We start from the raw sequence: 11,940 nt of genomic DNA, 5'->3' as shown, positions 1-11,940 counted from the left end.
GGTGACGTTGATGACTCATACTAAGGTATTTGATAGGCATTAATCATCATCACAGCTTTCGGCAATGTTCGGCTCCCGAACGTACTTAGTTCGGAGTGAGTCTGTCGTTGGTGGCGTGGTGGTGGCACATTGACAAGTTAAAAGAAGAAACACTTTCCGCCAATGATGGCGCTTAGATTCCGTAACTTTTATGTTAACAGTATAATTTCCCCCCCCCCCCCACTCAGGATCCATAGGGGGCCGCATGCGCGTTCCCATTTTCTCGGGAAAGGGGGTACTTTTTGACGATCTGTCTCGGGAACATTTTCCCGAGAAAATCTTAGAAAAGGGGGTATTTTTTGCTTGTTTTCCAGAGACTCTCAAAATAGGGGGTGTATTTCAAAACACTTCCCGAGATATACAAAAAAGGGGGGTTTAAAAGGAGTTCTAGACTGAAAAGTTCTCTAGATAGGGGGTGAAATTCATCGGAAAAGCCTGTGAAAGGGGGGGTTAAATTTTCTTCTTTTCCCTAGATAGGGGGGGGGTCAAAAAAATGAGGGAACAAGCATAGGCCCCCCTAAATATAGGGAGTGGGGGGGGGCGGGATAATTTTAATCAGGTGAAAAGATGGAAGTCGTCTCAGTTGATGTATTTTCACAAGGAAATAACTGATTATTTTTCTCCATAGTGGCATGATTTTATACCAGACAGTGAGAGCATTTTAATATGCTTGAAAAACAGATAGCCAATTTCCATTCTGTTTTATCTATTTAAATGAACCACACTGAAAAACAAGTTTTGTTGTTAAATTCAGTATTCATTTTCACCATCACATATTAAAGAGGATATTTGAAAAATAAAAACAACAAGAAAATAGCAGGAGATGTACAAGGTATTGTAAATCACATTAGTTTTGCAACAGACTTCACTACCCCCAGACCATTTGTTTAGGTGTGTGAGTGATAATGAAAACACTAAGACGAATAGGCTGTTGTATCAAAGTGATATTCATGGAACTTCGTTGTCACCCATCAACATGCTCAAATTACGAATGCCAAAAAAAGAAAAAAATATAGATGGGATCGATTCTACAGTGTACAATAATAATGGGTGCCGATGTGAACATCTTCCATCAGTGCATTTTTTGCAGTATTTTCTAACCTTAATAATAACACACAACTTTCTGTAGTTGCTGCATGATTTATATGCATGCAACAGTGTTGATATCACAGCCTGGGAACTGTAAAATACATTTTTTTGCTGTAATGAGTGTTTTGCATTGAATTTCTTTGCACTGATTTTTTACATGTTGAATGTAAAATATAGGGGAAAAAATATTGCCAGATTTTACTTTTACTGAATTATTCCTTCAGTGAAAATAAAGCATCTTACAGTAAGTAACAATCAATCCTCTATTTTGTGTAGCATACCCTCCCTAAAAATGAGAAAATAGACAAGTATGACAATTATTCACCTGCTTTATTGCGCTGTATACCCAATAATGACTTTAAAAACAATTTATATTTTTCACTTGCAAAAATTCAGGCAGTACATAGTATGCAGAAAAAGTCAGCAAGTTAAAAAGGAATAGGAAAACAGGCAATGAATATTAGTATGTAATATAGAAATGAAATATAAAAATTAAAATTCTCAAAACACTATACATTAAAAAAATAATACAACTGCGCCGGCATGCAATGACGAATCACAAGACTTGGGCGCATTCAAAAGATCCATGATGAAAAAGTGATAAAATATGAACAATAATGACAAGAAAGTTTTGAATTTCACATGGTGATGTCTGAAGAACACATGAGATGATGACACTTTAACCTATGATACTTACATTCAGAAGTAAGCGCAAACAATCTGGATAGCAATGTCATTAGTCTAGCTTCATAATAACAGGAATTCTTTAATACCCGGTAATGCTAATCTTGATAGAATGGGAGAACTGTATATTCTATACTAGATAAACTGTAATTTATGTTCACAGAAAACAACAATTTTGATGCAAGTATACATAGTTGCATGTGAAAAAAAAACCTTATGGAGAAGGGAATTATTTCTTGGCAAAAATAATGGCACAATATGTTAATGTGGGTCAAAGGTCACGTGGATATGTTCAACTTGGATGGATCAAATTCAGTGCCTTTGAACGGAGATCCTTCAGCGTCCCATGCCTTTTTCAGTATTCCATGCGTTTCCTAGAAATAAAAACAATACAGTGAGTGGTAATACTAGTAGCCATTCAGAGCTATAGTAAGATTGGTATTTAATTTGCACAGTACATTGAACGTAAAACTTTTCTTGAAATTATGAACTCACCAATTCTTTACTTGTTGGTTTGCCTTGTTGTTTTTGCTGGAAATCAAACATCGCTTGTCGCCACCCAGCTTGGGAGTCATCATCCATATCATGCAAGTGTCTTGTGGGATCTATGGTGTCTTGTTTGATTTCGGGGTCACCTTCCAATACTCCTAACCACATCTTTTCCATAGTCTTCTCCAAGTTTATCTGCAAAATTTGTTGTTGTAAATTGTAATATAGTACAGTAGTGAAAGTGACATTGCAATTTTCGTGACGGTATTTTGGGATTATTGTTGAGACTCCTCTGAACAGTGTAACAAGATTAGCCCTACGTGTGTAACATATATAAATTTGGTTGTTCGGGATTACTTCAAAGTTGAGTTTGTGTTGTTTTCTCGAATTTTCACCGGCTCGACAGTCGTTCCACAGCAGCGTACACAGAGCCCATAGAAATGCATGTACAGTGGTGCGTGTCTTAGCAACGTGGAACGTCTGTGACGTAGCTCCGCCCCCGAGGATAGCCCTCATAAGAGTTTTTTAAAGTTGTATTGTCTGCAAAAGCTTGTTAGAAGCACTTGAGTACCCGGTAATATGAGTACTATAATAAATGTAGAAACTACAGTATCTGCTATGACAATAGACGAACATTACAGAGCAGTTCAGTGGATTTGGTTGGGATTAAGCTTAACGCATCTTAGGGAGTCATCAAGTCACTAAAACGCATGCAAGATTCTTTGTTCAACGATGGAAAATGGGCTATATTACAGAATCAATAGTTGATATGATGCATTTCCTATTAAGATTGATCTGACATGTACACTGTAGTTTTGTTTTTTGTATAACCATTACGTAATCCCATTCAAATTTGCATTACCATTGCATGTGAGTAAACATAAAATATTTTGTACTTCATAGGTTAATTGTGTTTAGCATACACCCAAAACAGAATATGAACTGTATTGCATAACAGGATTTATTGTAGTGAAGACAATAAATAACTAAGTCGATAAATGGTTTTTGATCAGTACAACTCACAAGCACCATGGTAACTTTTAAGTTTTACTTCTTGTAAAGTTACTCACAATTGAAAGGGCGTTCAACTACTGAAAGAAATTTTTTTTCCCACAATCCAACTGTTGAGCAGTTAAATTCTGCGCTACTGAGCATGTTATTGCACACACATATATGCAATGCATTATGGGAAAGAACTTTCTGCTGTATATAATAGAAAACTCACACTGATTACTAAATTAAAAAATGTAATTTTTTTGTTTTAATATTATTAGAATTCATATCAATAATATACAATTTTTTTATCTCATGCCAACAAACAAAATTGTGAGATACGAAGAGATAATCTTTATGAAAACAGTGTCAAATTTTTACCATTTTCAATGACACGTATATCTTGAAAAATTGTAAGGTTTACTCAAATTTTTGTTTTTCATTTTTGGTACCCTGATCACATGACCTAACTAACATGACATATAATCTTTATTTGGCTCAAACCTTTTTAGGTTTAATAAACCTTTAGCAGCATTTCATAACAACAATATTACTAGCATTTAGGTTCAATGACTGAAATAATTTCTCTTGAGACTAGTTTTCTAAACTCGAAAAAATATAAACAAGTAAACTATCATATGCGAGTGCTAATTATACTGAGTGCCTGCATACCTGAATACAATTACCAGGCTCTAAACTCCACATGGAATCCTCTCGCTTTATGTTATATTTCAACTTTCCAGCCATTAGCACTTTTTCATCTTTCTCCACAACGCCGGGTTTTAAAGACACCGAGATACGATCAGAGGTTATGTCAACCTTCACGTCTTTGCCTTTCTTAACAGAGGTTGGAATCGGAACCTTGATATCAACATCTGTGAATGACTGCGACCATGAATAGTTGTCTAACGCAGCACCATTATAGCTGTCTGTTCCTGTCGTTATTGCTGGATGACCACTGAAAAATTATTTATTTATCCCACAGAAAAAATGTTAGTTGTTCACCATAAATGCACTGGGAAAGTTTCAATTTTCAACGGAAAGTGTACCGGGTACTCGCATCTTAAAAATTCACATGTTTACCTGCATGAACAACAACTTCCATAGAATTTTTACCTTAATCTGTTTTAATCAGTTTACCGTAACTGTACAGATTAATAATGGTTTTGCAGTATTTCATCATTCTTATACTTAAAAGGACAGTCATCAGAACTGATGACTCACTATGAATCACATGTTGTACACAGTTTATTCTAACACAGAACTGTGCACATGTGTACTATGAATCACATGTTATACACAGTTTATTCTAACACAGAACTGTGCACATGTGTACTATGAATCACATGTTATACACAGTTTATTCTAACACAGAACTGTGCACATGTGTACTATGAATCACATGTTATATACAGTTTATTCTAACACAGAACTGTGCACATGTGTACTATGAATCACATGTTATACACAGTTTATTCTAACACAGAACTGTGCACGTGTGTACTATGAATCACATGTTATACACAGTTTATTCTAACACAGAACTGTGCACATGTGTACTATGAGTCACATGTTATACACAGTTTAATCTAAATCAGAACTGTGCACATGTGTACTTTGAATCACACGTTATACACAGTTTATTCTAACACAGAACTGTGCACATGTGTACTATGAATCACATGTTATACACAGTTTATTCTAACACAGAAGTGTGCACATGTGTACTATGAATCACTTGTTATACACAGTTTATTCTAACACAGAACTGTGCACATGTGTACTATGAATCACATGTTATACACAGTTTATTCTAACACAGAAGTGTGCACATGTGTACTATGAATCACATGTTATACACAGTTTATTCTAACACAGAAGTGTGCACATGTGTACTATGAATCACATGTTATACACAGTTTATTCTAACACAGAACTGTGCACATGTGTACTATGAATCACATGTTATACACAGTTTATTCTAACACAGAACTGTGCACATGTGTACTACGAGTCACATGTTATACACAGTTTATTCTAACACAGAACTGTGCACATGTGTACTACGAATCACATGTTACATACAGTTTATTCTAACACAGAACTGTGCACGTGTGTACTATGAATCACATGTTATACACAGTTTATTCTAACACAGAACTGTGCACATGTGTACTATGAATCACATGTTATACACAGTTTATTCTAACACAGAAGTGTGCACATGTGTACTATGAATCACTTGTTATACACAGTTTATTCTAACACAGAACTGTGCACATGTGTACTATGAATCACATGTTATACACAATTTATTCTAACACAGAACTGTGCACATGTGTACTATGAGTCACATGTTATACACAGTTTATTCTAAATCAGAACTGTGCACATGTGTACTATGAATCACATGTTATACACAGTTTATTCTAACACAGAACTGTGCACATGTGTACTATGAATCACATGTTATACACAGTTTATTCTAACACAGAACTGTGCACATGTGTACTACGAGTCACATGTTATACACAGTTTATTCTAACACAGAACTGTGCACATGTGTACTACGAATCACATGTTACATACAGTTTATTCTAACACAGAACTGTGCACGTGTGTACTATGAATCACATGTTATACACAGTTTATTCTAACACAGAACTGTGCACATGTGTACTATGAATCACATGTTATACACAGTTTATTCTAACACAGAACTGTGCACATGTGTACTACGAGTCACATGTTATACACAGTTTATTCTAACACAGAACTGTGCACATGTGTACTATGAATCACATGTTATACACAGTTTATTCTAACACAGAACTGTGCACATGTGTACTATGAATCACATGTTATACACAGTTTATTCTAACACAGAACTGTGCACATGTGTACTACGAATCACATGTTATATACAGTTTATTCTAACACAGAACTGTGCACATGTGTATACTATGAATCACATGTTATACACAGTTTATTCTAACACAGAACTGTGCACATGTGTTCTATGAATCACATGTTATACACAGTTTATTCTAACACAGAACTGTGCACATGTGTACTATGAATCACATGTTATACACAGTTTATTCTAACACAGAACTGTGCACATGTGTACTATGAATCACATGTTATACACAGTTTATTCTAACACAGAACTGTGCACATGTGTACTACGAGTCACATGTTATACACAGTTTATTCTAACACAGAACTGTGCACATGTGTACTATGAATCACATGTTATACACAGTTTATTCTAACACAGAACTGTGCACATGTGTACTATGAATCACATGTTATACACAGTTTATTCTAACACAGAACTGTGCACATGTGTACTATGAATCACATGTTATACACAGTTTATTCTAACACAGAACTGTGCACATGTGTACTATGAATCACATGTTATACACAGTTTATTCTAACACAGAACTGTGCACATGTGTACTTTGAATCACATGTTATACAGTTTATTCTAACACAGAACTGTGCACATGTGTACTTTGAATCACATGTTATACACAGTTTATTCTAACACAGAACTGTGCACATGTGTACTTTGAATCACATGTTATACACAGTTTATTCTAACACAGAACTGTGCACATGTGTACTATGAATCACATGTTATACACAGTTTATTCTAACACAGAACTGTGCACATGTGTACTTTGAATCACATGTTATACACAGTTTATTCTAACACAGAACTGTGCACATGTGTACTATGAATCACATGTTATACACAGTTTATTCTAAATCAGAACTGTGCACATGTGTACTATGAATCACATGTTATACACAGTTTATTCTAACACAGAACTGTGCACATGTGTACTATGAATCACATGTTATACACAGTTTATTCTAACACAGAACTGTGCACATGTGTACTATGAATCACATGTTATACACAGTTTATTCTAAATCAGAACTGTGCACATGCGTACTATGAATCACATGTTATACAGTTTATTCTAAATCAGAACTGTGCACATGTGTACTATGAATCACATGTTATACAGTTTATTCTAAATCAGAACTGTGCACATGTGTACTATGAATCACATGTTATACACAGTTTATTCTAACACAGAACTGTGCACATGTGTACTATGAATCACATGTTATACAGTTTATTCTAAATCAGAACTGTGCACATGTGTACTATGAATCACATGTTATACAGTTTATTCTAAATCAGAACTGTGCACATGTGTACTATGAATCACATGTTATACACAGTTTATTCTAACACAGAACTGTGCACATGTGTACTATGAATCACATGTTATATACAGTTTATTCTAACACAGAACTGTGCACATGTGTACTATGAATCACATGTTATACACAGTTTATTCTAAATCAGAACTGTGCACATGTGTACTATGAATCACATGTTATACACAGTTTATTCTAACACAGAACTGTGCACATGTGTACTATGAATCACATGTTATACACAGTTTATTCTAACACAGAACTGTGCACATGTGTACTATGAATCACATGTTATACACAGTTTATTCTAAATCAGAACTGTGCACATGTGTACTATGAATCACATGTTATACACAGTTTATTCTAAATCAGAACTGTGCACATGTGTACTATGAATCACATGTTATACACAGTTTATTCTAACACAGAACTGTGCACATGTGTACTATGAATCAGATGTTATACACAGTTTATTCTAAATCAGAACTGTGCACATGTGTACTATGAATCACATGTTATACACAGTTTATTCTAACACAGAACTGTGCACATGTGTACTATGAATCACATGTTATACACAGTTTATTCTAACACAATCAGCATAGTTTATCAACACTTAATCAGGGGTTTATCTAAGCCAGGGAACAGAGACGCAGAGCCCTGATACTCTTGGCTGGTGCCCTCTTACTGAAATGAAGATTGAACTAAAATTACTCCAAACATTTTCAATGGCGATAGCTACACCATTAAAATGGCGCAGAAACCTTTGGATACCTTCCACAACCTAAGCACCCCCCACCCCGCTTGGTCGCACCGCTCCCTCCTCTGTTTGTGCTACCTTTCGTTCATTTTATCTAGAAAAAAACCTCTCTAATCATCACAAAAAGCCTTGAACTATGATCAAGTCTGACAGTTGTTTTTATCACTTTTGTTGTATTTCATAATACTGTTTTCAACAGCTTTCTGAAATTCTGTATGTAAACATACATTGCTTTGCGAGTCTCCATATTTGCAATCATGATAAACTGTGTTGATTTAAAGGTAAATACAGCAATCCCTGGGATTGCACAACAGTATCGGAAACACCACTGACACCGATATTAAGATTAAAAAAGTAGTCTACATGTATATACAGTATGTTCATAAAAATAGTGCTTGCACAACAGCAATGCATTGTGGGAAATTACTGGAATACAGTTACGTATGAATGTGACTAGCTACCAAAAAATTCAAAAGCACGACAAGTGTTGATATTTTTGCTGAGCTACATGTAATGGTTTCATCAAATAGCTGAACTCGTTTCCATGGGAACAATGTCAACGTGATTTCATTCAAAATTCAATTTTGAGACTTGTAATCGAATACTAGGTACAAACAATTTCAAGAGTCAAATGTTCACCGTCTTAATACGCAAGTTTGAATCCCCCCAAAAACTTTCTATTTTATTGTATACTTCATAAATGAAAATCTCACCTCTCAGCTGCTTTAGGTTTGCTCTCTTGACTTGGTTTTGCAGGTGATGTTTTTTGTTCCTTCTCTTCGCATTTATCTGTGGGTTTTTCAACACTAATCGGATCCTCTGATTGCACTTCAACGGTTTCCACTGCAGGTGGAGCAACTGAAAAAAAATTAGTAGAGAAAGACGAAATTAACAGTTATTGTAGAACATTTGGATTTTGAACCGAATTAATCTAAATTTTACAATTAATTTTTTTATTCAAATTTCTTGCTATAGTCTGACATAAATCTACACAATAATTCCCTACCTTCGCCACGTTTATTTTTCTCTGCATCTTCTCGTTGCATCATCTGCAATGCATACTGCTCATATTTTGTGAATGTCTGAAAGAAAATAAATATTATTTAGTATATTATAAAAAAAAAGACAGAAAAGTGTGTCTATTGGCTAAGAACCTGGTAAAATATGACAGCCACACAAGACGAACAGTAGATAACACAAAACTCATCACATTACTGAATTAAGGAAGGCAACATTTAAATCAACTAAATCGTACATGTATATTGATTAGCTTGAGAAAATGAATACCAAACTGATGCATTGCAGTCATGTTGAGAGAGCGCATACTGTAAAATCTGTATTAGAAACCGCAGCTTCTATTGAAATGGTAAAATGCAATAAAGGTGATTTGGTTTCTATATCTACACATATACATGTAAGAAATGGTAAATGCCTGTGACTTCTATTATGTATGCGACTTCTAATACAGATTTTACAGTACTACCAGCCCTCAATATAGAAAATCATAGTAGCTGGGAAAACCTTGTTGAATTGCTCACCTGCATTACCATCTGCCTAGCAACTCCCGGTGGAAATCCCATCTTATCCTCCCTATTGTGCATTATACGATAGAAATCAGTTCTGAAAATATATTTTCACAAAATGTAAATTGTTCTGATCTAATAGGACCTACACGGAATCTCATGCTGTACAGTTTCATTGTGAAATCATACATCTATATATGTGCACATGTGTTCCATACAATGCAGCAGAGCCTTAGATGAATGCAATCAAACATGTGGAAGATACAATTCTGGCAAATGTAATTACTGTTACCAATTAGAAGATGAACTGCATTTTTCACATAATGTGAATTATACATAGAAACAAGCTTCTTAGAAAATTGAGAATTTTGAATTGTTACAAAATAGAGAAAAATTGTGGACAAACATTAAAGGAAGTCATTTTCTATTGGAAACAAAAATAGCCAATAAATTGATTCATGTCTCTGTTTTATTACTTTATTTACATTTTTACACATCACTCAAATGGAGATGAATATTGCCTTTCTTAAAAATGAATGCGTCATCATGGCAAGGGAAAGATCATTCTTCCTTTTGACAAAGTTATATAATAATTGCTCTTACTCACGTACAGTTATTATAATAGTACACCAATTAAAATTATCATCCCTGAGTGTGGTTGGATTAATTAAAGTGGCAATAGCTGTGAACATTTTTTGTGTGAATATAACCACATCAAGATGACCAAATTTGTCCGAAATATTGTTTTGTAACACAATTGCATGGGCATAGTTACATTTCAGCGATGCCCATTACAAATTGACACTAATGGCTCAGGAAATGATTTATTTAAATATAACAATCGGAGAAAAAAAGATTGATAGTTACAAGTATTGTCGCTTTAACAATTTATTTTTATCTGTGGAAGTTTTCCGCAGATGATGTATTAAATTGGACACAAATTTTAGAAAGTTTTTATTTTAATTGTTTAATAATTTGGGATTACACTAGCATTAGTGTTGCCCTGCGTACAGTGCTGTGTGTACAGGGACGTGTTCGTTGATAGATGTCCCCACCACAGCCCTGCGTGCCTCCATAGGCAAAGTCCGGGAGCGCACCGTAATTGGTGCTCAAGTTAAAAATAAGTAGTTTCCCAGCCGAAATCGGTTGAAATGACGATAGTTATATGTAACAACCATTATAAAGTTATCTGAAACTGAAATGTCTTTAAAAAAACAACTAGTAAAGACGGACAAATTGTAAACGCGTAGGTACCAGAGGAATGATCCACCAAACGCCGCCATTTTTAATTTCATTCACGCAAGAGAATATGTTTGTTTTTAGGGCAAAGTAGCCGATTCCATCCACAATTGGACTCCGAACTGGGAGTTAGGAATATATCTGGTAACCGATCATCATTTTTGGTACCTGGGCATATTATTTCATTAAAAAAGTTATATTTTTCAAAGTCCCGGACTTTGTCTATGGACGTTCGCAGGGCTGTGGTGGGGACATCTATCAACCGAACGCGTCCCCATACACACAGCACTGTACGCAGGGCTAGCGTTAGTGTATTGTTTTATTTGAAAGTGCGCCACCACCTGTTTTTTTTCTTTTGAATGTTTGTTTATGTTTACTCTAGGTTTATGAAAGTTGAATGACCCACGTGCTTCGAATGTATTACAACTAATGATATGCGTATTAAATTACCACTTTGGATTTATCATGATAATTTGAGTGTACAAATGAAAAAACAAAAACTACGTCATCAAGACGTGCGTATTATTAAAAAGAACATCGAGCGAACAGAAGCACGCAAAGGCAAGTGCGGTATGTCGCTGATATGTCAATGAAATAACAGCGCAACCAAATTAGTCCTACCGAATATATACCTTCTTAGTAAAAAATTGAAAACCACGTCAAGGAATGGCTGGATTTCGCCAACATGTTGAATAATTCCGAGCAACGAATTGTCATACAAATCCATGGGGGCTGCCATCTTGAAGTCTTGAACCAGGAAGTGAAGTAATAGACTCCACAGGCTACAAATAATAACACACATAACCAGGTAATAGACAAATTTTAACGAAATTACACAGCAATGTTTTATGATTTTAATTTTATAGAGTGTATAATATTATT

General features: G+C 34.9%; 1 protein-coding gene across 1 annotated transcript; it reads right to left on the bottom strand.

Annotated features, from left to right (window-relative positions):
• Window positions 1–1,950: 1,950 nt before the first annotated feature.
• LOC100372065 (nudC domain-containing protein 3-like) lies at window positions 1,951–11,819 on the bottom strand. The gene is made up of 7 exons (XM_002733230.3): window positions 11,691–11,819; window positions 9,835–9,916; window positions 9,303–9,378; window positions 9,010–9,154; window positions 3,967–4,252; window positions 2,308–2,496; window positions 1,951–2,186 (listed from the first exon to the last, which is right to left on the bottom strand). Exons 1-7 carry the CDS (start codon window positions 11,795–11,797, stop codon window positions 2,091–2,093), a joined length of 981 nt encoding a protein of 326 aa, XP_002733276.1. The 5' UTR covers window positions 11,798–11,819; the 3' UTR covers window positions 1,951–2,090.
• Between the last annotated feature and the right edge of the window lie 121 nt (window positions 11,820–11,940).

The sequence above is a fragment of the Saccoglossus kowalevskii genome, chromosome 8 (genome assembly GCF_978046115.1).
Source record: "Saccoglossus kowalevskii chromosome 8, keSacKowa6.1, whole genome shotgun sequence".
NCBI lineage: Eukaryota > Metazoa > Hemichordata > Enteropneusta > Harrimaniidae > Saccoglossus > Saccoglossus kowalevskii.
Note: the sequence above shows the minus strand (reverse complement) of the source record. Positions and strands in the feature narration are given on the sequence as shown.

Bases quoted from the DNA above. Each gene is read 5' to 3' on its own strand.
- LOC100372065 (XM_002733230.3), bottom strand. From the start codon at position 11,797: ATGGCAGCCCCCATGGATTTGTATGACAATTCGTTGCTCGGAATTATT. The intron at 9,379-9,834 runs GTGAGCAATTCA...ATTTTCTTTCAG, and splicing joins CTAGGCAGATGGTAATGCAG to ACATTCACAAAATATGAGCA. The intron at 2,497-3,966 runs GTATGCAGGCAC...CAAATTTTGCAG, and splicing joins AGCCTGGTAATTGTATTCAG to ATAAACTTGGAGAAGACTAT.